We start from the raw sequence: 27656 nt of genomic DNA on the forward strand, positions 1-27656 counted from the left end.
GGTCAGTGCTGCTGGGGATGGTCAGTGCTGCTGGGGATGGTCAGCACTGATGGTCAGCACTGACAGGGTGGTCAGCAGTGGTGGGAATGGTCAGCACTGATGGTCAGTGCTGCTGGGAATGGTCAGCAGTGATGGGAATGGTCAGTACTGCTGGGAATGGTCAGCACTGCTGGTCAGCACTATTGGGGTGGTCAGCACTGCTGTGGCCAGCAGCCCCCCTCCAGCTGGGGCTCAGGGAGGGTGGCCAAGCCTCGAGGCTGCTCTGCTTGCCCCGCAGAGGTGACAAGGGGACACGGTCCCAGCACCACGCGGCTTGGTGTCCATCCCAGCTCCGTGCCAACCCCCACACCCTGCACAGGACTCAGCCCCGTTTCTGCTGTTTCTTCCCCCAAAGCTGGGTGGAGGCAGCACGTGGGCAGGGTCCACGATCCCTCCGTAGTGCAAAGCCCACTGGGGGACACAGAGGTGACAGCAGGGCCCTGCCATGGCTCCCCAGGGCTCAGGGGACAGAGGTGCCTTCCCTGCAGGAAGGAAGGAAGGAGGGACCGCTTTGGACAGGAACAACCAACCCACCATCCTCGTCCACCAGTCACTAACCAAGGGAGGAGGGCAGGAAAAGTCCAGCTCTTGGGGTTTTGCTTCCATGTCGTGGTGGGGCCAGTCCGTCCCCAGGCAGTGGCAGCGTGAGGGACACGCCAGCAGCAACAGGTCGGTGCCATTGTCATTGTCATCGTCCCAAGGAAAACCCTTTTGCTTTGTGGAAGTGCCTCGAAAGAACCAGGAGAGCGCCAAGGTCACCTTGGGGAGGTGGGAGCGTGGCGTGGTCTCCGTCCAGGAGGGTGGGAAGGGTCTGCCCCGGGCTGGGGGAGGAGGAAGGAGTCCTTAGGACAAGTCCTCCACCGGCAGCTCCTCCTCCAGGTCCCTGTCGTCGGCGATCGTCACATTCTGGTTGGTGGTGGCCATCAGTGACACGGGTCTGCTGTCCTCCTCGGCCTCAGCTGGCTCCTCCTTCACGTGCACGGGGTGGCTGTGGGGAGGGGGAGCCTTCAGCCTCGGGGAGTGGGTGCCACCACCCAAAACTCCCCAAATTTTCTGGTCCAGAACCCCCTCACCCTTGGAGAGGGAGCCAAAATCCCATTTGCTCTGAGAGGTGCCCACAAGCAGCCCCTGGTGGTTTTGGGGAAGGGGAGCCTTCAGCCTCAGGGAGCTGATCTCATAACCCAAAACTCCCCAAGGTTTTCGTTCCAGAACCCCTTCACCTGGGGATGAGAGCCCACCAGCAGCTCCTGGTGACTGTGGGGAGCCTTCAGCCTCAGGGATTGTGTCCTACCACTCCAAACTCCCCAAAGTTTTTGGTCCAGAACCTCCCTCACCCTGCGAGCAGAAGCCAAAACCCCCTTGGCCCTGAGAGCCGCCCACAAGCAGCTCCTGGTGGCTTTGGGAAGAGGGAACCTTCACCCTCAGGGACTCGATCTCATAACCCAAAACTCCCTGAGTTTTTTGGTCCAGAACACCCTTGCCTTGGGGACGGGAGCCCAAACCCCCTCACCCTGTGGGGATGGGAGCCCAAACCCCTCACCCTGGTGCCGGGGGCTGCCCGTGCCCCACGTGCCAGCCTCCCTGGGCACCCCCGTGCCCGGGCAGGGCCAGGCTGACCTGTACTGCTGCGGGGACAGGCGGGGGCTGTTGCTGCCGTTGCTGTTGACCTGCTCCACGGTGCTGCTGACGTCGTCGTGGCCCACGTGCAGCATGGCACTGGCCGAGCTGGTGTTGATCATGGTGGGGCTGTTGAGCAGGGGGAAGCTGCTCTCTGCCAGTGCAGCCTGCGACAGGGAGCATGGAGGGATGTGGGATTTGGGTTGGAAGGGCCTTAAATCACATCTCATCCCACCCCCTGTTGTGGGCAGGGACACCTTCCACTGTCCCAGGTTGTTCCAGCCTGGCTTTGCAGACTCCCAGGGATGGAGTCGGTGCCAGGGCCTGCCCACCCTCACAGGGAATGATCTCTTCCATGTATCAAACCTAAATTTCCCTCTTTCAACTTGAACCCAATCCCTTGACCCTCATTTCCTGATGAGATGCAAAGCCCCAGTGGAGAACAGGACTGTGGAGGGTTGAGAGTGTCCCCATGTCCCTGTCAGGGCCAGGGCTGGGTCCTTACCTGGTAACTTGCATTAAGTGCTCCATAACCGAGTCCTGAAATCATATTTTTGACTAAGGTGGGACTCCTGCAGGAAACAGAGAGAAAACAGAGGGATGCAGGGCTGAGCGTTCCCAGCCTGGGCACGGGGCTGGTGGCAGCTCTGGGGCTGTGTCCCACGGGGGAAGGAGCACCCACCCTGTCATCTTTGGTGGCCTTCTCTTTTGGTACTCGTGCTCGTCCACGGTCCACACGGCGCCCTTGACGTTCTCCACGCGCACGAAGCACTTGTGCAGGCTCAGGTTGTGGCGCACGGCGTTCTGCGGGCACACGGGCACGGCCTCGGTGCCGCAGCCTTGCCAGCCTCCCCCCTGCCCAGCCCCACACCTCCTGGGGGTGTCCTGCCCCCCAAAACCCCGCTGGGTGCTCCCTGACCCCATTGGCACCGAGTGGTCACGACCTGGCTTGGAGGATGCTGAGGAAGGTGGGGACAGGGTGGGACAAGGGACAGCGGCTCCACTGCAGCTCTGGCGATGCTCAGCAAAGCCAGCTCCTCTTTCCTTTCCTTTTTCTTTCCCCCCCACCCCAACCCCTCCCCTGTCGTTTTGGTCCTTTCCCTCCCTTTCTTCTTTACATCGACCATCTTTACATTTCTAAATGTAAAATAAAGAGACACACACGTAGGCAGACAGCGCAGCCCCGAGAGATACCAGCTCCCTTTTCCCCTTCCAACTCCCTGCCATTTGCTACTGCCCCTATTTCATTACCAATTTTAATTTGCCTCTAATTAAATCCTGTGTATTTTTCCGACTCACTTGCTAATCCATGAGGGAGGCAGGAGGCTGGAGTGGAATCTCTCCGAGCTATAATTACAAAGGGCCTAATCACGCCGGGGCTCTGCCTTTGAATAAATTTCCTTGCATTAAGGTTCTCAGATTCTCTGCCTTGCAAATGAGAATGACCCCAATTTCAGGAAGTTGGCCTCGGAGGGTTTTTTTTTTCTCTCCTTTTTTTTTTTTTATTTCGAGTCCTGATTCGTGATGAGAGACTAATTCGTTACGCTAAAACATTAACAGCAATTTAAAAGGTCGAACGGGGGCTGTATAAACAAAGGAGCCTGGCCAGCACAACAAGGCAAAAGGAGACACAAGGACTGAGCACCCCCCGTGCCTTGGAGTGCCAGAGTGCCCAGAACTCAGCAATGGCACCAGCATCGCCCCTTTGGATTGGAATTTGAGGAGAAAACAAAGCTGGGATCGTCCCTTGTCATCCATTTGTCCGTCCATCCCTTCATGGATCCATCCATGGATCCATCCACAGATCCATCCATCCATTGTCCACCAATCCATCATCCTCCATCCATCCATCCATCCATGGATCCATCCATCCATCCCTCCATCCGTGGTGCCAGGGTGACACGGTGACAAGCAGCAGGACAGGCTCCTCTGACCCTTTGGGGACACTTTGTGAGCATCTCCCAGGGTCCCTGGGGAGGGAGCTCCAGGCCCAGCCAGGGCTGCCTGATGGGATTTTGGGGGAACCCCCTGGGTCACCCCTGATTCAGCTCCTCAGGGGACACTTGGTGTGGCTGAAGCCAGGCCCTGTGTCCCAGCCTTGTGTCACTGTCACCAGAGGGACATGCTCCATCTGAGCCATGCCCTGGCACAGGGCTCTGGCACCCCTCAGCCCCAATCTCTGCACTGCCATCGCCCACAGGGACATCCCTGGAATTCCAAGAGGGACCTCAGGGTGCAGGACAAGCCCTCGTCCCCCACTCTGTCCTCACCCCAGGACTGTCCTGTCACTGTCACTGTCACTGTCCCTGGGAGCACACACAGGATGTCCCTCCCTGCCAGGCTGGGTCCTGCCCACACTCCCTCCTTCCTTTTGTCCAAACAAATCCCTGGATTTGCCAAACTCCAGCAAACTGCAGCCAGGGGTGTGGCAAAGCCAGAACCCCCCTGTCCTGTGTCCCCTTTTTGCCCTGGTGACATCCCCTGCTCTGAGGCACAGTGAGGATGGGCCTGGGAAGGCTCGGGGGGGGATATAAAATAAAATAAAATATAAAATGAAATAAAATGAAATAAAATGAAATGAAATAAAATAAAAAAATAAATTAAAGAAAATTAATACAATAAAATAAAGTAAAATAAAATAGAAAATAAATTAAATAAATGAAATACAGTAAAATAACTAAAATAAAATAAAATAAAATAACTAAAATAAAATAAAAAAATGAAATAAAGTAAAATAAAGTAAATAAAATATAAAATAAATAAAATAAAATATAAAATAAAATATAAAATAAAATAAAATAAAATAAAATAAAATAAAATAAAATAAAATAAAATAAAATAAAATAAAATAAAATAAAATAAAATAAAATAAAATAAAATAAAATAAAATGTGATGCTGCATCCCTGGTGCCTGGCATGCCCCATCCCTGTGCTGCTCCCTGGTCACAGAGGAGGTCCCAGGCCAGCCCCTGCTTTGGGGACAGAGGGGACGTGTCCCCCGCCTCAGCCTGAGGTGGTTTTGTGCTTCCAGGCAGTGTTTGCTCAGAGCCAGCCCAGCTGCTCTGTTTGCTTCTCATCTCTCTCCTCTAATGATGTTTGCTCTGCACCCTCCACCCACTCCCTGGGCCCTGCTGGGGTCTCCCCGTGGCTTCCCCACCTTGGTTCCAGCACTCCTGTCCCATCCCAGGGGGGAGCTGCAGGAAAGGAGGGAAAAACCCCAGAAAAGTGGTTTTCAAGAAGAGGAAATATGTTATTTTTCCCTGTGTATCCCTTTCCAGAAGAAGCCTGGCCTTGGGCACTGGAAGTTGTGAAGGGAATTGTCCTTCCCCCACCTCAAGCTCTTTTTAATCCCTTTTTGGGGCTAGAACAGGAAAAAATAAAGAATAAAAAAAAAGAGAAGCAGAAAACTGAGGGATGCCCTTCTCCACCTCTGCCCCTGTTAACACGGGTTATGTGGAAAATGCAAAAAAACCCCAAAATATTTATTCCTTTCAGCAACAAAATGACAGAAAAAAGGCAATTTCACCTCATTGCAGAGGGGGAAACTGAGGCTCTGGGGACAGTGATGCCACAGAGGGCTCTGCCCCATTGCTGCCACCCTGTCCCCATTCCAGGGCTTTGCCCAAATGCCTGATTTCCACCCAAAAGCTTCCCACAGAAGCAAAGCCTGGCTCTGCAGCAGCGACACACGGGGGCCCTGAGCTCCTGGAGAATGGATTCCTCCTCCCCAAGCCTCTCCAAAAGCTCCATCTCACTTGCACCTTGCTGATTTTAATTATTTTTATTTGAACTAACAGGTTTCCCTCTGCCACTTCACTCCTTGCTGCCCTGAGCAGGAGGGAGCTGAAGCTGCCTCTCAGTAAATATGGGCAGCAGGAAACAATAAATAAATAAATCTCCCCTCTTGGTTGAGGCAAGAAATGAATCACAGAATCACAGAACTGCTCCTTCCACACCCCCCTGCTCCTCTCAGATGGCTTTTCTCAGCTTTAATTTCTACAAAAAACAAAGAGGGAGCAGCCCCAGCACTCGTGTGCTGCTCCAAAATTCACTCCAGCAGTGAATTCACCCCAAAATTCACTCCAATTTTGGGGAGAATTCACTCCCCAAACCAGCAGTGTCACCTGCCCCCAGGTTATCATTAACCTCATTTGCTATTTCCAGTCTCTCCTCCTCTCCTGCCTCTGCCCTTGCTCTCCACAGAAAATCCCTGGATTTCACCACACAGCCTTTTGCTGTATCCCAGTGCAGGGATGATGCATCCCCACAGCCCAGCGAGGCGTTTTGGGGGGCAAAAAAAGTAGGATTTGGTCCTAAAATAATTTCTTACAGCATTTTAGAGCTGGGCAATGAAGTGGTCCTTTAGCACAGGAGCATCTCCTGCAGCAGCCAGGCCTGGGTGGGACGGGGTGAGGCATGGGGGGAATGGGGTGAGGCTTAGGGGAGAATGGGGTGAGCCCAGGGTGGGTTGGGATGAGCCTGGGGTGGGATGAGGTGAGTCCAGGGTGGGTTGAGGTGAGGTTTGGGTGGGTTGGGGTGAGCCAGGATAGGATGGAGTGAGCCTGAGCTGGGATGGGGTGAGCTCAGAATGGGTTGGGGTGAGCCTGGGGAAAATGGGGTGAGCCTGGGGTTAATGGGGTGAGCCCAGGCTGGGGTGAGGAGAGCCTGGGGTGGGTTGAAATGAGCCCAGGGTGGGCTGGGGTGAGGTCTAGGTGAGCTGGGGTGAGCCCAAGGTGGGATTGGGTGAGCCAGGATAGGATGGAGTGAGCCTGAGCTGGGCTGGGGTGAGCCTGGGGGAAATGGGGTGAGCCTGGGGTTAATGGGGTGAGCCCAAGCTGGGTCAGGGAGAGCCCAGGGTGCCAGGCAGAGCTGCTCTCACCTTCCAGGTGGCCGTGTTCCTCCGGAAGTAGGCGAACATCCGCGTGAACCAGTTATAGATTTCATTCAACGTTAGCTGCCTGTCGGGGGTCTCCAGGATGGCCTGGGCAGCCAGAGAGGGGACAAGGCTGTCACTTGTGGGGTTGGACACCACCCCAAGGGGTTCAGCAGGTGGGGAGGGGGATGAGGGAGGGTTTTGGGGTGCAGAGCTGGTCCCTGGGGCTCTCACCTGCCGGATGAGCGAGGCGTACGTGAAGGGCGGCCGGACGTCGGCGTTTTTGTAAAACTCGTGGTTCTGTGCAAGCTCTGCAAAGACACAACAAACAGAGGGGAGGGCTGCAGTGAAGGAACCCTCTGAGCCCCTCAGGGGGGCGCTGAGCCCCAGCCCCGAGCTCACCTGAAGAGATTGGGGTGCAGAACTTGTCCGAGTTCCTCCTGCGGATGGGCCCCACGTTGTGTAAAGTGGAAGAGCTGATGACGGAGGGGCCCTGCCGCAGGGGGGTGATGGGCGCCGTGGCCGAGGTGGGGGGATGAGGTAAACCGTCAGGAAACGTGTCAGAAGTGCTCTTGGAGAGGCTGGCGCTGGAGACCAGGTTCAGCTGCACGGACAGGCAGGGAGGGAAGGGGTTGGGAAGGCTGGGAGAGCATCGGGAGCGGCGGCGGCGGCGGTGCCAGAGGAGGTGGGGAGGGGATGGCAGGGGAGGCTTGGGGGGCTTGGGAAGGGTGGGATGCAGCCAGGGGGTGGGGATGGACCCAGGGGATGGGGATGGACCCATGGGATGGGAACGAACCCATGAGATTGGGGATCAACCCATGGGATGGGAATGAACCCATGAGATTGGGGATTAAGCCATGGGATGGGAACGAACCCATGAGATTGGGGATCAACCCATGGGATGGGAATGAACCCATGAGATTGGGGATTAAGCCATGGGATGGGGATGCACCCATGGGATGGGGGTGAATTCATGGGATGGGAATTAACCCATGGGACTGGGATGAATCTGTGGGATTGGGGTGAATTCGTGGGATGGGGATGGACCCCATGAGATGGGGATGGACCCATGGGATGGGAATGGACCCATGGGATGGGAATGAACCCGTGAGATTGGGGATTAACCCATGGGATGGGGATGGACCCATGGAATGGGAATGAACCCATGAGATTGGGGATTAACCCATGGGATGGGAATGAGTTATAGATTTGGGACTGGGATGAATCTGTGGGATTGGGGTGAATTTGTGGGATGGGGATGGACCCCATGAGATGGGGATGGACCCATGGGATGGGAATTAACTCATGGGATGGGGATGAGTCTGTGGGATGGGAACTAACCCATGGGATGGGGATGAATTTTTGGGATGGGGGTGAATTTGTTAGGATGGGAATTGACTCATGGGATGGGGGTGAATTTGTGGGATGGGGGTGCAAGAGTGGGATGGGATAAACCGGTGGAATGGGGGTGACTCCCTGGGATGGGAATTAACCCATGGGATGGGGATGAATTTATGCAATGTGGATGAATTCATGGGATGGGAATTAACCCATGGGATGGGGATGAACCCATGGAATGAGGATGAACCCACGGAATGAGGATGAACCCATGGGATGGGGATGAGTTAATGGGAAGGGGATGAACCTGTGGGACAGGGATGAACCCATGGGATGGGGATGCACCCACTCCATGCCAGAACTGGTGGAGCAGCTGCATCTCCCAGAGGGTGGCCAGGGCACATCCACCCCCCAGAGCCCACCCAGGTGAGCGTGCACAGGGCAAGGAGGGGACAGCCGCCATCGGGGAGGGGACAAAGAGGGCAGGAGGGGACTCACGCTTACAGGCTGGCTGAAAGGCTTTGGCTCTGAAGGTCTCATGTGGAGATGGGCCATCATTGCTTGGAGACGCTCGCTCTCCTTGGCCAGCTGGGGGAGGCAGGAAGCAGGACAGGGACGGTCACACAGTGCCAAAGTCACCATGGAGGAGCTGCCATGAGCCCCCAAACCTGATCTGGACATGCAGCAAGCCCCAGGGTGTCCCCCAGGTGCCACCTCCCGAGAGCCCCAGTGGGGCTGTGGCCTGTGGGGGCTGCTGCAGCCACCATGGAGGGCACAGGGGCCACTCCAGCTCCGTGTGTGCACTGGGGGAAAGATCCACAGAGCCATTCCCAGAGCCCCCAAGCTGCCACCCACCAGCAGGGCCACCCACAGCAGCCCTGGGTGCTCTTGTCCCTGTGCTTGCTGTCACTGTCCTGTCCCCTCTGCCTCCCCAGCAGCTCCCTGTCCATCGGTCCATCCATCCCCCAGCCTTCCCACATCGCTGTAATTGCTCTCCCTGCCTGTTTACTCCCTGCACTGAGCAGAGGCTGAAATATTCACTGTGGCACCAGGAGAGATTTTGAGCCCGGCGCAGCCGATGGGATCTGACACCCCACTCCCCTCCCGTCACCTTCCCTTTCCACGGGGACCCCTCAAGCTCAGGGGGAGTCCCCACGCTCCAGCCAAGCCCCCTGGCAGAGCTGGGCGAGGAAGGGGTTAAAAGCAGGAGTTTGCAGCAAGTTTGGAGCAGCTCGGTGCTTTCTGTGCCGCGGCGCTCATTAGAGCTGACAGCTCTCCCCTCGTGATGCAGCCGGCACAGCGGGAGCTCCGCGCTCCAAACTTTCTAATTGGTGGCTCCGTGGCAGGTTCCTCTCTGCACACACACGGCTCTGCTCTCGCCCTTCAGCTTCTTTTTTTTTTATATTATTATTATTATTTCCCTCCTCCCCTTTTCCTTTCCCTCCCCTCTTTAAGCCCCAGTAATTGCTTTCAAGCTTTGGCGAGGCGTGGGGAGCGGGATGGACGGCAGGGATGGTCTGAGGGGACACAGCCTCCAGAGCCACCCGGGTCTGGCTGTGTCCCCCCATCCCACAGACCCTGTAAGGACCCTAATTCTGGGCGGGGGGGTCCCAAGGGTGCTGCAGATCTTGTCGTGATGTGACCCCTGTGGTGTCACACACACCACGCTGAGCCCCTGCCACCCCAAGCATTGTCCCACCATGGGGGTGACCCCCACGCCCCATCCCACAACCCCTAATTCTGGGTGGGGGGGGGGTCCCAAGGGTGCTGCAGGTCTTGTCCTGATGTGTCCCAGGACAGTGTGTCCCCTGTGTTGTCACACACACCATGCTGAGCCTCTGCCACCCCAAGCATTGTCCCACCATGGGGGTGCCCCCCCTGCCCCATCTCATTTTCCAACCTCCCCCATTTTCTCCCCCCCTTTTCCCGGTCAGGTCCCTAATTCTGGATGGGGTGGTCCTAAGGGTGCTGCACTTGTCCTGCTGTGTCTGTCCTGTCACCAGTGTCACCCCTGTGTTGTCACCCACAGCCACCCCTGCCACCCCAAGCATTGTCCCACCATGGGGGTGCCCCCCCTGCCCCATCCCATTTTCCAACCTCCCCATTTCCTCCCCCTTTTTCCCTCCCCTCCCTTCTCCATTAACAGAATTATTTCAGAGCATGCTGGGGGCTCAGAGAGGCTGGCAAAGGCACTATTTAAAGAACTGCCTGGCCAAAAATAGCAGCCCAAAGTTGGGCTCCAAAGACCACAAAAAATAAGTGGCCTGGTTTTCATGCAGCCCCGTGGCTCCCAGGGAGGTGGCACAGCCCATGAGGGGACAAACCCTCCCATTTTCCACATCTGTGGCATCTCCCGCTACCCACAGGACACTTTGGGATGAGACAGGAATGACTTTGAGGGCTTGATTTCCACCTGGATGCAGGGAAAGTGTTTGGGAAGGGAGTTTAAAACAAGTCCCCACTTGGGTGGTTACAGTCCCCAACCCTGTCACCCTCTCCTGAGGGGAGCACAGGGTGACAAAGAGGTGGCACAGCCCACATGGGGACAAACCCTCCCATTTTCCACATCTGTGGCATCTGCTTTTACCCACAGGGACACTTTGGGATGAGAGGGGAACGAGTTTGAGGGCTTGAATTTCACCTGGATGCAGAATTCCTCTTTGGGAAGGGTGTTTAAAACAAGTTACAGTCCCCAGCCCTGTCACCCTCTCCTGAGGGGAGCACAGGGTGACAGAGAGGTGGCTTTTTGTCCCTGTTTCCATGGGGACACCCACCTGTATCTCCAGCTGCTGTACCACTTGCATCTGGACTCGACACTGGGCCGTGCTCCGGTCATCAAGTGCATGTTCTGTGTTGAGGTGTCTGTGAGGAGAACACGGAGGTTTGCTTAGGCCTGGGCATGCCCAAAGCTCGGCCCCCTCTGCTGGGGCCACACCTGGGAGCAGCCCTGACCTGCAAATTGCTCAGGGATGCTCCAAAGCGGGGCGAGCACCAGGGAAACTGAGGCACGGAGGTGACTGAGCAAAGCAGGCTGTGGCAGCAGCCCAAACAAAGCCGGGCTGGAGGACGCTCAGCCCCAGCCCAGGCAGGGCTGAGGAGCAGCCTCTGGCACAGGGGCAGCCCCGTGGAGGTTCCTGGAGCAGGCAGGAGGTGCCAGCAGGACCTGAGGAGCAGGTTCCCATGGCAGGGTGCCTTCCACGCTCTGAGGAAAGCCCTGAGGGCACACGGTGCCATTTCCAGGCCGCTCCCCTTCCTGCCTCGTGTTTGTGAGGTGCTTTGTTGAAGGAAGCACCAGCACCTTTGGTCCTCGCTGCCCTCCCTCCTCCTCCTCAGGGAGAGGAAGGCTCCTGGTGACAGAGTGACAGAGCCAGGGACAGCCTGGCATCACCTCACCCCCAAACCCACCAAAGCAGCAGCCCGGGGACACAGCCAGCCCTGGGGATGTCACAAGGCCAGGTCCTGTCCTTGCCGGGGAGCCTCACTAGAGGAGCAGGATGGTTTGGAGAGGGATTCTGGGGAAATGCCACCCTGGGAACACCCCAAAAGGTGATGCTGGGGGGTCCCAGGGGCCGTGTGCCAGATGTTCCCCAGGATTAAAGCTGAGACACCCCAGAGAAGGCGCCTCAGCCTCCCAGGCTGGCTCTGGAGCACAGAGGAGTCTCACCCTGCTGCCTGCGGGAGCCTCCCAGCCCCAGCGTGCACAGACACGTCAGGGAGCCAGGCCCTGCTGCCAAACCCATCCCTGAGCAAAGCCCCCAGAGCCCCAGCCCTGCCCCTCTGCCTGCCTGGCACTGCCAGGGCACGGCTGCCTTCTGCAGGGGAACAAAGCCAGCTGGGAATGGAGCCAATTCCCACTGACCCCAACCCAGCACAGCTGCAAGGCCACGCTGCCCCTCCAGCCCAGCACAGCTGCCCATGGAGGGGATGCCCAGGGGATGCCCAGGGGATGCCCACGGGATGCCCAGGGGATGCCCAGGAGATGTCCAAACTCAAGGCAGGTTCCAGCTCCAGTTGGGCTTGGCTTTTGGGAGCTGCAAATTTTCTGTCCATCTGTCCCACACCTCAGCACATGCCCATGTTGGCACGGAGGGGACAGAACCCCTTCCCCAGTGCTGCTGGGGGGCTGCCCTGGTGCCCATGGTGGCAAAGAGGGACAGAACCCCTTCCCTCGTGCCCATGTTGGCAAGGAGGGGACCCTGCCTGGCACAGCACAGCTCCGCCAGCCCCCTGACCCAGCTCTGGGCATTCCCTGCCAGCTCCAGCTCCACCTCCCAGCCCGGAGCTTGCTCATCTGGCCCGTGCCACTGGAACATGCCCTGCCAGGCAGGAGGAGATGCCTTATCTGGCTTCACCCCATGACTCAGAGGAAGGAGCACACAGGAGGCTGAATCATCCTTCACTCATCCCCCGGCTGCCTTCACACCTCCTCATCCTCCTGGGCAAGGCTTGGCACAGTCCAAGGGATGTTCCCACCCAGAGCCAGCCCTCAGAGGGTGGCAGAGGACAGAGGGTGAGTGTGGAAAGCCCCAAATCCTGCCTGCTGCAGAGCGCGGTGCTCGGCCAGCAGACAGCCGGGGAGGCGGGGGAAGGAGCCCCGTCAGCTCCTTCTGATGTCTTTGCTAAAAATCCCGGCTACAAAGAGATCTAATTGCAAATGAACTAATTAAGTAAACCTCTGACGAAGCGTGAAAACAATTTGTTTGACCCTGACGCTAGCAGAGGGCTCTCAGACAGCAGAGTTAATCAGTCAGCGCCGGAGCCCACAAGCGGTGTCAGCGGTGCCATCTGCCATCTGCTGCCTCCCCCCCGTGTCCCCAGCAGGGCTGCCAGCCCCCCTCGCCTGCTGCCGGGCTCTGGCCTCCTCCACATCATTCACTCATCCCATGGCTTGGCTTGGAAGCGCTCATAAAGCTCATCCCATTGCACCTTTGCCCCGTGCAGGGTCACCTTCCACTCCCAGCCAGCCCAGACTCGGATATTTCCAAGGATGGGACGACACCGGCAGCAATTCCTGCTGGGTTTTCTCCTTCTCCATGAGGTCACTCAGCTCAGGGTACACACTTTGGGACGCCTGGATCAATTCCCAAGATCTTCCCCTCCATGGAATGGAGGAATGCAGGGACAGAATCATCCTCTTTGGGATGCCTGATCTGTTTTCTCCTCCTCCATGAGGACACCTAGCTCAGAGAGCACATTTTAGGATGCCTGTTCTCCTGTTTTCTCCTTCTCCATGAGGTCACCCAGCTCAGGGCACACACTTTGGGACGCCTGGATCAGTTCCCAAGATCTTCCCCTCCATCAATTCTGTCCCTGATGGAATGCAGGGACAGAATCATCCTCTTTGGGATGCCTGTTCTCCTGTTTTCTCCTCCTCCACGAGGTCACCCAGCTCAGGGCACACACTTTGGGACGCCTGGATCAATTCCCAAGATCTTCCCCTCCACCAGGTGCATTTTATCCCAGCTGGGACAGAAAAACCTGCCCCAAAGAGGTGACACTTACTTGACAAACTGCCCCAAGTCCTCACAGAGGGTTTCGCAGCCAGGCCACTTGCACTCTCCGTGGCCGTAGAGCGGGTGGGAGCCGGGGGTCTCTTCGTGGGAAGAGCTGCACAAGAGGGAAAGGGGCCTTCAGGTGGGGCAGCTGGGATGCTCCAGCATTCCCAGGGCACCCATGGGACACCCCACAGTGACAGCTCCCTGTCCTCTGTGGGTGCAGCAAAACAGTGCCAGGCCTCTTTTATGGGGTGGGCAGAACGCCCCATCCCTCCCAGCCCTGTGGGTGATGGATCCCAGCCCCTTCCACCTGCCCAGGAATAAAACCACAAAGTGCCAGGGCCCGACCCGGCTCTACCTGTCCCTTCTGGGCGTGTGCATGGTGCTCTGTCCATTGGGCAGAGGGTGGTGGGAAATGGGAGGCGAGACCTTGGCGGCCGAAAACGAGGTAGAGTTGGAGGTGTTGGTGGTGAGGTCAAGACCTTCCTGCTTAATGCTGTCCTCCACGGGCTGCGTGGCCGTGACCTCCTTCCAGAGCTGCTGGAGGTCTGAGGGACAAACAGCTGAGGCACAGGAGAGCAGTGTCAGCAGGGACATGAGACAGCACCCAGGGCTTCTTTCCTGCTCCCTGACTCCCCAAATCTCACCCAGCACCGGGAGAGCATCACCTGGAGCTGGGCACAGCAAGCAGAGGCTGCAGGGCCCCATTGGGAAACACAGATCAAGGCACCTGCAGCACTCACAGAGCTGTTCTCAGAAGGGAGAAGAGCCTGATTTCCCAAATCCTGGCACCCCTCTGCCAGAGGAAGAAGTGTCCCAAATCCTGACAATCCTCTGCCAGAGGAAAAGGTGTCCCAAATCCTGGCACCCCCTTGCCAGGGTACCCCAAATCCTGACACTTCCCTGCCAGAGGAAGAGGTACCCCAAATCCTGGCACCCTTCTGTCAGAGGAAGAGGTGCCCCAAATCCTGACACTCCTCAAGAGAGCTACCCCAAATCCCAGCACCCTTCTGCCAGAGGAAGAGATACCCAAATCCTGTCCCAAATCCTGTCACTTCCCTGCCAGAGGAAGAGGTACCCCAAATCCTGGCACCCTTCTGCCAGAGGAAGAGATACCCCAAATCCTGACACTCCTCTGCTAGAGGAAGAGGTGCCCCAAATCCTGACACTCCTCAAGAGAGCTACCCCAAATCCCAGCACCCTTCTGCCAGAGGAAGAGATACCCAAATCCTGTCCCAAATCCTGACGCTTCCCTGCCAGAGGAAAAGGCACCCCAAATCTTGACATTCCTCTGCTAGAGAAGAGGTGCCCCAACCCTGCACCCCTCTGGAACCCACACCCCAAACCCCGCACATCTCCAGCTACTGACACCACCACCCCCCAAACTTTGGGGGCACCACAAAACCCAACACCAGCGCCCCTCCCCAGCCCCCCTCAGGCAGATCTGGGCAAGCTCCACGCCAGGGACCCCCCCAGGCTGTGATCCTTACCTTGGGGCAGGCTCTGCAGGGGCACCGTGCCCTGCCCCGGCGGGAGGCTCACCAGGCCCTGGCGCTGCAGGTTTAACAGGTGCTGCTGCTGGAGCTGCTGCATCTGCAGGAGCTGCTGCTGGAAGGCCAGCTGCTTGTTCCCCAACGGCTGCTGAGACAAAAGGAGGGACAAATCCCAGCTTTATTGGCGGCCTGGCAGGGCAGGAGGGGGTTGGAGGTGGCGGCGAGGGGCGCTGGCAACGAGGGGTGGCAGCGCTGGGGACGCCGAGCCCGGCCGTGCCTCCATCCTGCTGCGGGGCCTGCTCGGCTCAGAGGCTTTGATCTATCGGAAGAGGAGGGGAAGGAAAGGGAAAAGGGGAAGGGAAAAATAAAGCGCTGGAAGGAAAGGGAGAGAGAGGAGCTGGGGGTTTGCTCGGAGGAACGCACAAAGCTTGGCTGGGGGGTCCCCAAGGGGGAGGCTCAGCTGTGGGGTTGGTGTAAAAAAAGGGGGGATCACAGCAGGCAACAGGCACAGAACCCTCCTGTAAGGCAGAAATTTAGCCCTGTTTGTCAAAAATGACTGTTGTGAGCCCTTTCTCGGTGAGGGGATGGAACTGGTGCAGGGAAGGGGGTGCCCAGTGGCAGTACTGGTGTCCCCACCCCAGCCACAGCCACCCCCTAAGGAGGTGACCCTCCGTCACCCCCCAGAGCTGGCCAGGCTCTGACCAGCAGCGCTGGCCCTAAACTAGTTAGGCAGGACGGGTCCCTGGGGAGGCGCCGAGAAATCCATGAGAATTAAGTGAAGGGGAGAGAATTCAATTAGGGCTGGGGACAGGCAGCTGCTAATCCGAGCTGGCCGGGAGAGGGGAGCTGCCCCGGGGCTGCCCGGCCTCATTAGTGGGGCAGGCGGCTCCGTGACCCCGTGAACCCCCCCAAACCCCCCTGCTTGGGCAGACGGTGCCGGCGGGGAGCCAGGCTGGGGCACGTCCCCCCCTCGCTGCGCTCTGCACCCCCCAAAGCAGCATTTCCATGTTCGTGCTCTGACTGAGCAGCACAGAGAGCTCTGCAGGCAGGACTGGCCTTGTTTTGTGAGCACCAGGGGATTCGGGCCCCCCAGGCACTGGGAATTCCAGGGAACTGGTGATCCCTGAGGCTGCATCAGCAGGGAGCAGCAGCCAGACTCTCTGTGGCAATCCCTGAGTGAGTTTGGGGCCATCCCAGTCCCTGAATTTGGGGCCATCCCAGTCCCTGAGTGAGTTTGGGGCCATCCCAGTCCCTGAGTGAGTTTGGGGTCACACCCAGGGTCTCACTGCATGCAGGTGGATCCCTGTGGATGTTGTTGGTGCTCAGCCTGGGATTTGTGAATCCAAGGCTGAGCCAAACCCCTCTCTGCAACACCAGGCACCACCACCAGTCCTGTCTAGGGCACAGGCTGAGTTTAATTCCAGTTTCTCAGCCTCAGGGAGATGTGTGGGCTCTCCCTGTCCTCTCCACCTCTTGGCCACGGTGGAATTGCCTCCCCAGAGTCACACCTGGATCCTCCCTGGCTCTGTCTCAGCCCTGCACCTCTGAGGCTTAAAGATCAAGGCACAAATCAAAGCAATTCCTGCTCAGCGAAGAGAAATCCCCGACTGCTGAGCCACGAGGGCTGCAGGCCATGGGATCAGCAGGATGGAGGGAGAAGGGCAGGGCCAGGCTGCAGCCTGAGAGCTTTAACAGCTTCTCTGTCCCCCCAGGGTGTCCCCTCCCGGCGAGGGGGAGCTCTGCCACAGTGTGGGATGGACACACTGTGCTTGTCTTGCTTCGGAACAGCAGCTGGCATGGAAAGGGATGGGATGGGACGGGACAGGATTCTCCTCCTCTTCCCGGCTCCACCACCGCCCTCCCCGAGGGCCCCGGGGCAAGCCCGAGCTCTGCTCCAGCACAGCCTCATCCACGTCACTTCCAGGCTGAGCTGCTGCGAGGGGATGAGGTCAGGAGGATCCCTGGGCACGCTGCCTGCATCCCACAGCCCAGCCAGGCTTCTCTGACCTGGCCTGGCTGGATTCAGACCCCTGAGCCCCCTGAGCCACTCCTGGCTCTGGCAGGGACGCTGTTGAGCCTGGTGATGTGAAGGTTGAACCTTCACGTGCCTCAAATCCACGTCCCTCCAGCTTCCACAGACCAGGAACAGGAGGAGCAGCCCCAGGAACACAAATCCAAGCCAAAGCAAGGGCTGATGCAAGGGGAAGCCAATCTGCCACCCCCAGGGAACACCACAGACCCCCAAAGCCCTGAGTGATGGGTGAAGGGTTGCAGAGCCATCCACCAGCACATGGACTCCAAGCCAAGCCTTCCCTGGAGAAACCAGGCTGGGGAGAGCCTGGGTGACAGCGCCAGCACTGCCAAAACCTCACACTCTGCTGATCCTCATAACTCTCATTTCCCATTGGAAAAAACACTCCCAGAGGAGCTGGGGCCAAATCCTGGCCTTGGCTCCCCCAGCTCATTCCCAGCCCTTTCCCAGCCCATTCCCAACACATTCCTGGCTTGGGGTTGGGGGTCTGCAGCATCACCAGGCTTGGTTCCCCCAGCTCATTCCCAGCCCATTCCCAGCTCATCCCCAGCCCATTCCCAGCTTAGGGCTGGGGGTCTGCAGCATCCCTGAGGTTTGGTTCCCCCATCTCATTCCCAGCCCATTCCCAGCTCATCCCCAGCCCATTCCCAGTCCATTCAAATCCAAGTCTTGGCTCTCCCAGCCCATTCCTGGTGTGGGGCTGGGGGTCTGCAGCATCACCAGGCTTGGTTCCCCCAGCTCATTCCCAGCCCATTCCCAGTTCATTCCCAGCCCATTCCCTCTTAGGGCTGGGGGTCTGCAGCATCCCTGAGGCTTGGCTCCCCCAGCTCATTCCCAGCCCATTTCCAACACATTCCTGGTGTGGGGCTGGGGGTCTGCAGCATCACTGAGGCCTGGCTCTCCCAGCTCATTCCCCGCTCATTCCAGTCCATTCCCTCTTAGGGCTGGGGGTCTGCAGCATCCCTGAGGCTTGGCTCCCCCAGCTCATTCCCAGCCCATTCAAATCCAAGGCCTGGCTCTCCCAGCTCATTCCCAGCTCATTCCAGCCCATTCCCAGCCCATTCCCGGCGTGGGGTGGGGGTCTGCAGCATCCCCGTGCATTAGCCGCAGCTGAGCGGGTGCAGCCAGCGGGGCAGGAGGCGCCGTCACTTTGATTTATGAGCACATCAGGAGGAGTTTGCGCCGTGACACGCGGGACTGACAGCAGCACTTCATTAAGCTGACACCGGGGTTAGGAGGCAGCAGCTCCCCCTCCCCGCCCTGCCTGCCTCAGCACAGGGACAACCCCTGCCCTCGGCAGCTCTGGGGACACACTGGGACCTTCCCAGGGGATTTTGGGGGGTCTCTGCAGCCCGTGGCTCCTCCAAGCATCCTGGGAGGAGTAGGATGGGAGACATGAGCACAGCTCCTTGTTTATCCCGCACTCCAGGATGCTGCTGGAGCATGGGGGGTGGCCCTCACACCCCAGTACAGGAAAATGCTGTAGGAAGGGCTGGGATGTGCCAGAGCTCAGCCCCATCCTGGTGGGATGCATGGATTCATGGATCAGCTGCTCTGGCCCTTCCTCATGGCCCCAGTGTGGCACAGCACCCATGGACACGGAGCATCCTTAGGGACAGGATGCTGCTGACAGGCTCTTCCCACCCGTTTCCATCCTCTTGTCTGTCCTTTTCTTCTCTGGGGCACTCCCCAGGGAATATCAGAGCTGCTCCTCTTGGAGATTCTACCCCTGCTCCTGGGGATATCAGAGCTGCTCCCCTCAGAGATTCAACCCCTGCTCCTGGGGAGAATAGAGCTGTTCCTCCCAAAGATTCTGCCCTGATCGTGGTGAGACCAGAGCTGCGCCCCTCAGAGATTCTGCCCCTGCTCCCTGGGATATCAGAGCTGCTCCCCTAGAGATTCTGCCTCTGCTCCGTGGGATATCAGAGCTGCTCCCCCTGAACATGCTGCCCCTGTTCCCAAGAACATCAGAGCTGTTCCTCCTGGAAATTCTGCCCCTGTTCCTGGGGATATCAGAGCTGCTCCTCCCAAGATGCTGCCCCTGCTCCAGGGGAGAATAGAGCTGTCCCTCCCAAAGATTCTGCCCCCGATCGTGGTGAGACCAGAGCTGCTCCCCTCAGAGATTCTGTCCCTGCTCCCTGGGACATCAGAGCTGTTCCTCCTGGAAATTCTGCCCCTGATCCTGGGGAGAACACGGCTGTTCCTCCTGGAAATTCTGCTCCTGGGGAGAACAGAGCTGCTCTCCCTGGAGATTCTGCCCCTGCTCCTGGGGATATCAGAGCTGCTCCCCCTGGACATGCTGCCCCTGCTCCCAGGGATATCAGAGCTGTTCCTCCTGGAAATTCTGCCCCTGCTCCCTGGGATATCAGAGCTGTTCCTCCTGGAAATTCTGCCCCTGCTCCCTGGGATATCAGAGCTGTTCCTCCCAGAGATGCTGCCCCTACTCCCTGCTCTCCCCGGCGATGCTGCCCCTGCTCCCAGCTCCTTCCTGGTGTCCTCCCCACCTGCAGATCCCACTCTGAGCTGCTGACTAACGGAGAGGAGCCCTTGGAATCAGGCAGAGGGGAAGCAGAAGGTGTTTGGTTTACAAATCCTGCAGCAGGACCGGAATTAAATCCAGCCGTGGGTTTCCAGGAAAAGATCCAAGGGCGGCTCTGTGGAGGCATCCCAGGCACTCCAGCTCTTCCCTGAATGTCAGGGAAGCCACAGCATCACCATTTCCAGCAGGCAAACATCAAACTTTAGGAACACCACCCACGCAAATTTTTGGGGTGAAACCAAAGCTTATGCAAGGATTTTGAGGAAGGGAAACACTGACATCCCCTTGCTGAGATCCCCTCAGTGCTTTTCCCAGCAGGAGAGCTGGACACACACCCCTCCAGCAGCATCCAACACCCCTTCCCCCCGCTGCTACACCCTTTCTTGTTGGATAAATTTCCCATCTCCTCTGTACCATTTAATTAAAAGTTAACACGAGCTTTTTAAAGCAGAGCCCGCTAAGCAAGCGCTTTGTTAGAGCTTAATTATATCCCTGCTCGGTGCTGCAAGAGAACATCACCAGGGCCAGCAGGAAAGTCCTTGAGGAAGCTCACATTTACACCTCCCCCATTTCCCCGAGCACCAGCAGCTCCTGGAGATGGTTCTGATAACCCTGACCTGGAAATTCACCCACAGCCCACGGTGAGAGCCTGAGCCACTGCAGCCACCCTGGTCCCCTGATGCCAGCGTGGCTTTGCCAGTTGTGCCACCCCAACACACAGCCTGGGCCTTGAATCTTCCCTCCTTGCCAAAAAACTGAGTTTCAAGCGCTGGGTGTGCACCAGGGTGCTGGATTTTGGGAGGAGCGATGGCCACAAAGAGCCCCAGAGTTGCAGGGACGTGGAGGGAGTGGCTCAGGAACAGGTCCCTTGTCACTTGGAGCCCATGGAAGGACACTCAGGGGAGGGGCAGCAACGCCAGACGTGAATTCTGCAAAACTGCAGAATTCTCCATGTGAAATTGCAGAATTCTCCACAGCAAAAATCTCCACGTGAAGCATTTTGGCAAGAGAGAGGGGCAAAAGCACCCAAGGGAAAGGAAGAGAGCAGAGCTGGCCCAGCCTCTGTGTGACCCCAAAACAGAGCCACAACCCCTTGGGGAGCATCACTGTGCCCTTGGGGCACAACCTGCTGTGTAAAGGGGGTTCTGTAAGATTGCTGCAACCACAGGGGCACAAAATGAGTCTCCAGCAGGCACTGCCAGTGTGATTCTGGGGGGCTGAGTGCCCTGCCCATCTCAGAGTCTCCTGCTGGAAAAGCCCTTTCCTGGGATCCCTGCTGTTTGCCACATTCCCTGGGCTTGGAGAGCCACCCTTTTCCTTCCTGGTGGGCATAGCCCAGCTCTGTTGCCACCTGCCCAGCCCTGCCCACTCACCAGGGCACCGCTGTGCCAGGACTGGGCTGCCCAAGCTGAGCCTGGCAGGGCAGGGCAGGGCAGGGCAGGGCTGGGCTGGGCCTTCTCTGATGTCACCACGGGGGGATTTGGGGAGCCCTCGCTCTGTGCTGGGGGGATGGCACCTGTCCCTGTCACCAGGGAGGGTCCAGCGCCCCTCCAGTGCTGCCCCACACTCCCCACACCCACACCAGATCACAGACAGGAGGAAGAGGAGGAGGAAAAAGAGGAAGAACAACAACTGCCAGTGACTGGACTGGCAGACATCAGAGCAGCATGTCCCGTGTCCCACTGCCATGGGCTCCCTGGGGGCTGTCCCACACCCTGCTGTGTGCTGCTGCCCTCCAGGTGAGCTCACCTCTTTGGGTTGCTGCTTCCCGGCTTGCTGCTGGGTCAGCAGCTGCAGGTGAAGCTGCTCCTGCTGCTTCTTGTAGTATTCCTGCAGCTGGGGAGGGGAGAGAGCAACGGCATCAGCAGGGGAACCACCCTGTGCCACCTCACCACCCCGTGCCCACCTCACCACCCTGTGCCCACCTCACCACCCTGTGCCCACCTCACCACCCTGTGCCACCTCACCACCCCGTGCCCACCTCACCACCCCGTGCTCACATCACCACCCCGTGCCCACCTCACCACCCTGTGCCACCTCACCACCCTGTGCCCACATCACCACCCCGTGCCCACCTCACCACCCACCCTGTGCCACCTCACCACCCCGTGCCCACCTCACCACCCCAGTGCCAAGACTTTGCCACAGCCACTCCAGCTCCTGGCACTGTCACCAGGGCTCCCTGTGTCACCCAGTGCAGGGCAGGAGGGAAAGCAGCAGAGGAACTCTGGGCACGCATTGCCAAGGGGTCTGGATGCCCATGGCCCCTGAACCCCCTCCCAATGCCCACCCTCATGTTTATTTTAATGCCAACCTCGACAGAAAAGCAGGCTGGGGTGCTCTGGCACATCACAGAGCACTTCAGGGTGGGGAAACCTCAGTTTTGGTGTGATGGGACCCCAAAACCCCCCTGACAAGTGCTGTGAGAGTCCCAGCTGGGGAGGACCAGGAGCACCCACCACCCCTGGCCTGTGAGAGCTGGGGGCAGCCAAAACAGCCCCTCAAATCAAAGCAGAGCTCTTTAACCCCCCCTGGATCCCCAGGGAGCCTCCAGAGAGGGTCCCAGTGCCCACAGGCAGCGCTGGCACCTGCCAGCATCGCCACCAGCTCCCAGCCTGGCCCCTGAATAAACCGTGGGTGACGGATTTGCTGCGGGCAGGGAGGGGGAGGAAGGCACGGGGAGGTCAGTGAGACCCCCCCCAGCCCCTTCAGGGGCTCAGGAATGTCCCTGGGGATGCCGGGATGCCTTTATCAGCCCCAGGGCTGGCAGCAGCCGGCGGCTGTTTGTGTCTGGGAACAGGTTTGGAGGGGCTGGGTGTTTACCCCCGAGCCAGGGAGCTGCAGAGTGGCCGGGCTGGGAGCAGGAACATTGGGTCAGGGGTGAGAGGTGTGATGTTTGGTTTGCTGCCGGTGGAGAATGTGAGCTATTCCGGCCTGGGTTGTTTAATTTGCAGTCAAACGTGTTTCTTTATCCGGCTCCAAAGAGGCTTGTGGAAGGACCCACCCAGGGTAGTGTTTACCCTTTGTTCTTTCCCCGGGGCCAACCTTGAATCCTTATCGGGCTGTTTGGAGTAAACAGGTACTGGAGGCAGGAGGAAGGGTGTGGAGGATGCTTGTGGGGTTTCTCCCTCTCTCCCTCCTTCCCGCTGCCGGGAGCTGTTTACCCAAGCAGACAGATTTTGTTTCAGAGTGGAAATCTGCTTTTTTTTGGTTTTTTTTTTTTTTTTTTTTTTTTTCCTTCTCCTCCTTTCTCTTCCCTCCCCATCTGACTAAAATCTCTGGAAAGGCCGAGCAGGGCCATGAGAAACAAAGCTCAGCTCTGGAGCTGGACACAGGCACCTGCCCAAAGCCCAGCAGTGGCCACGGGGGCTCTGCTTGGGGCACACTGAATCAAGGGCATCCACCCTGACCCCAGCTTCTCCCCGGAGCTGGGCAGCCCCAAATCAGCTTCGAGCAGGGATTTTGCAGGTTTTGAGACCCTGGCTCAGGGTGGCAGCACCGTCAGCACCTGCAGCTCTTTCCATCCCTGGACGTGCTGGGAATCCCAAAGGAAAGGTGTGGAAAGCAGAAGGAGGAAAGGACCCATTTTTGTGCCTCCAACCAACCCCAGCACTCCCAGAGGCCGGTGGGAATTGCCTGGCTGGGTTCAGTGTTACCTGTTGCAGCATTATTGCCTGCTGCTGCTGCAGGAGGGCCTGGAGCTGGGGTGGGGACAGGATCTGCTGCATCTGCTGCGGCGTGATCATCTGTGGGGACATCATGGCCACGGACACGGGGACCTGTGACAGCAAGGACACGTCACCACTCCCAACCCCGACCTCCCCGAACACCAGCAGTGCCTCTCCCAGAGAATCCTCCATGTCCCCCATGTCTCTGTCACCTCTGCATGTCCCATGGTGCTGGCTGGCACCAAATGAAGCTTCCTGAACCACGAGAGCTCTGAACGAGCTGAGAGCTCTTTCTTAATTGCAATTTAGCTGGAGGATCAAACCACAGCTCCCTCCCCTGCTGGGAGCATGGGAAGGGTGGAGGGAAACGCCAGGGAAGTGGGAAGATACCGATCACCCAAATAACTCTGCAGTGCAGAGCACTGAGGAAGAGGTTACGGGGTTCTCCAGGCACATCAAAGCTTTACCTCCATCTGACACCAGTAACTCCTGTAATTCCTGTGCCAAGAGGAGGGAGGGCCGAGGGAACCTGCCAGCCCCTGCCTTTGGTTATCAAAACACGGCTCCACACCCTGGGCAAAGCTGCTGGGAAGGTGTCAGTGATGGATCCCAGCCCTGCTGGGCCCTGCCCAGGTGGAGCAATGCCCGGATGGAGCCATCAGGAGCTGCCTTGTCCTGGCCTCCCACCAATCCCACCAGCCCAAAGCCCTTCCCGAGGCTCTGGGCAGGGCTAGGGCTTCATTGTAATTGAATGGCCCCCCTGGATGCCTCATATTCCTGGGAAAGCAAATAAGAATTGCTGGTCAGGAGCCACCAGCAGCCACGAGCTCTTCCAGGGGATCCCAGGAAGAAGCAGCAGCTCCTTGGCATGTGGGATGGGGCAGAGCACGAGCCAGGATCCAGCTGCACGCCAAGGAGCCAGTTCTGACCCAAACTAAACAGCTCCTCAGGATCTCAGGACCTCAAAGAGCAGAGAAACCCAGCAAAATCCCATGGAGAGCCTGGTTCCTGCCAGCCCTCCCAGTGATGCCAGCCTGGAGCCCTTGCAGCCACTCCAGCAGGGATGGCACCACAGTGTGGCCCCGTGCAGTCCCTCCCATCTGTGATGGGTGTCCAGGTGACCTTCAAGGGAGATTGCAAAGCCTTATCTATTTACTCAGGCATTCTGCTGCAGGGAGGCGTCGGGCACGGGGCGAGCTCTGTTCGTCACCAGCGTTTCCCCCTCCAGCCGAGCTATCGATTAAACTCCTCTGACTTCCCACCCAAGGGCTGGAACTCAGCACCCTGCAAGGCTCCAGCACCCACCAGAGAGCCCTGAGCACCAGCACCCAGCGCAGAGCTGCTGTTTGGGCACCCAGGTGCTCGCAGCCAGCTGTGCCAAGCCCTGAGTGAACATCTGGGCAGAAGGGAAGCTGGCAAGGAGTGTGCGCCCAGTAGCACTGCTAATTTCCCTTTGCCTATTCATCAACTCCAGCACCCACCAGAGAACCCCAAGCACCAGCACCCAGCGCAGAGCTGCTGTTTGGGCACCCAGGTGCTCGCAGCCAGCTGTGCCAAGCCCCGGGTGAACATCTGGGAAGCTGGCAAGGAGAGCGAGGTGCGCGCCCAGGAGCGCCGCTAATTTCCCTCTGCCAATTCATCAGCCAGCGACGTGCTCGGAATGAGAGCCCCTAATTAATTGCTCCTCCACATCCCCCCCAAGCCCGGGCGGGCTCCCCGCCCCCTCCCGCGGCCCCTCGAACACGTTTGCTGGCATTTTCAAATCGGAGGCATCCTAATTACCGGAGAGTTATAACACCTTCCATTTCTCGCCCAGCGGACTGACACCCTGTCAAGAGCAAAGAGAATTGCCAGAGGTTTTGACAACACTAATTGCCCCTATAATCTAAAAACACAAAGGAGAGGCGATTAGTCGAGAGGGCCCCAGCTCTCGATCCGACATGAGGTTTTCACAATGTTACAAGAAAACAAAAGTGACGCTTTTTAGAGTTTGATGGCTGCTAACAAAAGCAGAATTATATTTTCATACAACCTTTGTCTGCATTAAATGGCTTTTTTTTTTTCCTTCCCCCCCGCTCGGATGCGGAGCTGACACGGAGAAATGGTGGCGGATCCGTGTGGGGGTGAGGTGGGGATGGGGTGAACTTGAGAGGGGCATCTGAGCTCTGCTGCTTCCTTGGCTGCTGTGAAGAATTTCCCCACAGCGTGGAAAACGTTCCTCTCCCCGTTAAGGTTTCCAGGGAAAGCAGCAACTTTTACTAAAAGAGGAAATTCCCACTTCCAGGCGGTTTTGCTCCCATTCATCCCACGCCTCAGTGCTGGGAATGTTCCAGCACTGCCTTGACCCTATTGTGGGCCAGCAAACCCCAGTGCTGGGGGGTTTCTGTCCCAAGCTCTGGGGACACTGCCAGCTGCCTCTGGTGGGGACAGGGAAAGCTGCTGCTCTGGCAAAACGAGATGGGAATGGAAATGGGGATGGAGATGTCCATCCCAACCTGGCCAAAAGCCCCACAGGGATGGGACACCCCCTCACCTGCACCCATGGCCCTCAGTGACAAGATTCCCTGCGGCAGGATATGAGGCCAGCCTGGCATCCCTGGATATAACAGTGGGATCTGGGCAGCAACTGCCTCAAAAACTGGAATACACGAGAGCTGAAGGGTGCCAGGCAGAGCAGCACAGGGGCTGTGAGGAGTGAGTGCCACCCAGCTGAGGGGTGAGTGCCACCCAGCTGCCACCAGCCCAGGACACCAGAGCAGCACAGGGGCTGTGAGGGGTGAGTGCCACCCAGATGAGGGGTGAGTGCCACCCAGCTGCCCCCACCCCCAGGCACGGGAGCAGCCAGGAAATGTCCCTGCAGCCAGCACATCCCTGGGGAAGCAGGTCCCGGCAGCAGCAGCAGCGGTGGCTGGGGACCAGCCCGACGCGTCACGAGCTGGCATCTGCCAGACACCGAGTCAGGAAGGGTTTGACTCACGCCTTGGCCGGCTGCCACCCCGCAGAAAGTGCTTACTAACAGCTCTGGCTGCTCCCAGAAACAGCCGGCGCTGCTCGGGCCGGCCAGCAGCATCTCCAGGGGCTGCTTTTCCAGGCGGGCCCGGCTGGAATCCCCGTGCCAGAGGCAGTGGGTGGAAAAGCAGGCAGGTATTCCAGGGAATATTCCCTCCCTGAGCCAAAGCCAGCTGAGGGAAGCAGGACTTGGCCGTGTGGAACGAGGCAGGATGGGGAGCGAGGCTGTTGAGAAATTTTTCCTGGATTTTTTTGGGTTGTTTTTACGGGAAGCGGGTTGAACTCGCAGGCACAAGGCAGAGCGGGGGAAGCCACAGCCCGGCAGCCTTGGCTTGCAGTGCCACGGTGCTGTCATCAGAGGGACAGTGCCCTCCTGACCCTGGGGACAGCTGGCTTGGCACGGCCTGGGGACATCCTCCATCAGCATCCAAACATCCCTGCTCTGCTGTCACCCGGGCTGGGAGGTCACTGCAGGAGCCACCGTGTCCCCAAGGGCCACACGTCACTGCCACTACGGGAAGGGGCAGCTCCTGCTCCACGCCTCAACCACACAGCCCAGACCTCGTCCCCCCATCCCTGCTGGCTCTGGGATCACGGGGATGAGCACCCCTCTCTCTCTCTCTCTCTCTCCTGGTTTTCCACAGAGCTCAGGGATGCACATCCCTGCTCTGATCCAATCCTGGGGTTTAACTCCCAGTTACAAACAGCAGGGAACATGTTTGTGCTGTTTTTTCTAATTTTAACCACTCTTTTCAAATCCAAACCAAACAGAAACAAATTGAGGAGACTGGGAACAGAAGGGAGGGAACAACCACCAAAAGCAGCTTCAAGTCGTGCTGTTGTAAGGGCAGGGGATGAGCAAATCCCACCCCAGAGCACCCAATTCTCACAGGACCAGAGCAACCCCAACCAACCTTCCTGGCACATCCTGCCCTCCCTTCCTGCACTCAGCATCCCTGGGTGAGCTCCAAGATCCAGCTGGCTCAGACAGTCTGGGAGTGCTCCCAGTGCCAGGCAGTGATGCCACTGACACCGAGGTGACCCCAGCCATGGCTTATAAACCCTGAGGGGTGGCACAGGGCCACCCAAACGCTGCTGTGCCACCTCTAGACCTCACCAGGCTGGCATGAGACAATGCACTGAAATCTGCCCAGGGTCAGAGGAGAAATAAAGCTCAGCCCCACGTGCCAGGCTGGGTTTTGAGGCCGTGGGTGGTTTTAGGAGCAATTTTAGGAACACTCTGAACCAAGTGAGTGCCCTGGGTGGGGTGGCAGCAGGGTGAGCAGGTGGGGGGACACCAGCGTGGAGGACACCAGGCCCTGATGTTCAGCTTCCTGTGAAGAAAAGGAGGAATCAATGCCCGGCATGTTCAGCCCAATGTGTATCCTCGTTAGAGCATCCTCATTAGCACATCCTCGTTAGCGCAGCCTTCCTGCTGGGGAGGCCCCAGTCACACCTGGCTGGGCTCCAGTCCCTGCTTGGGGACAGTGGCAGCCCTGAGGTGACAGCACTGAGCCCCCTCCTCAGCCAGCCCTGTCCCCCAGCACCAGCTG

General features: G+C 58.2%; 1 protein-coding gene across 4 annotated transcripts in view; it reads right to left on the bottom strand.

Moving 5' to 3' along the window:
* The window catches only part of FOXP4 (forkhead box P4), a 58257-nt gene continuing 30601 nt past the window's right edge, over nucleotides 1–27656 (bottom strand). Inside the window, exons 4-17 of one of the 4 annotated variants that reach the window (XM_063177945.1) lie at nucleotides 23083–23205; nucleotides 21176–21262; nucleotides 14853–15003; nucleotides 13721–13925; nucleotides 13370–13474; nucleotides 10642–10729; nucleotides 8366–8455; nucleotides 6932–7133; nucleotides 6764–6840; nucleotides 6536–6637; nucleotides 2339–2460; nucleotides 2162–2228; nucleotides 1657–1823; nucleotides 1–1027 (exon numbers count right to left, since the gene is read on the bottom strand). In XM_063177945.1, the coding sequence (XP_063034015.1) occupies nucleotides 883–1027; nucleotides 1657–1823; nucleotides 2162–2228; nucleotides 2339–2460; nucleotides 6536–6637; nucleotides 6764–6840; nucleotides 6932–7133; nucleotides 8366–8455; nucleotides 10642–10729; nucleotides 13370–13474; nucleotides 13721–13925; nucleotides 14853–15003; nucleotides 21176–21262; nucleotides 23083–23205 (1731 nt within the window). In that variant the 3' untranslated portion in view covers nucleotides 1–882. The remainder of the gene's footprint in view (nucleotides 1028–1656; nucleotides 1824–2161; nucleotides 2229–2338; nucleotides 2461–6535; nucleotides 6638–6763; nucleotides 6841–6931; nucleotides 7134–8365; nucleotides 8456–10641; nucleotides 10730–13369; nucleotides 13475–13720; nucleotides 13926–14852; nucleotides 15004–21175; nucleotides 21263–23082; nucleotides 23206–27656) is intronic. The other 3 variants (XM_063177946.1, XM_063177947.1, XM_063177948.1) reach the window with 3 other exon arrangements.

Source organism: Melospiza melodia, chromosome 28 (genome assembly GCF_035770615.1).
Source record: "Melospiza melodia melodia isolate bMelMel2 chromosome 28, bMelMel2.pri, whole genome shotgun sequence".
NCBI lineage: Eukaryota > Metazoa > Chordata > Aves > Passeriformes > Passerellidae > Melospiza > Melospiza melodia.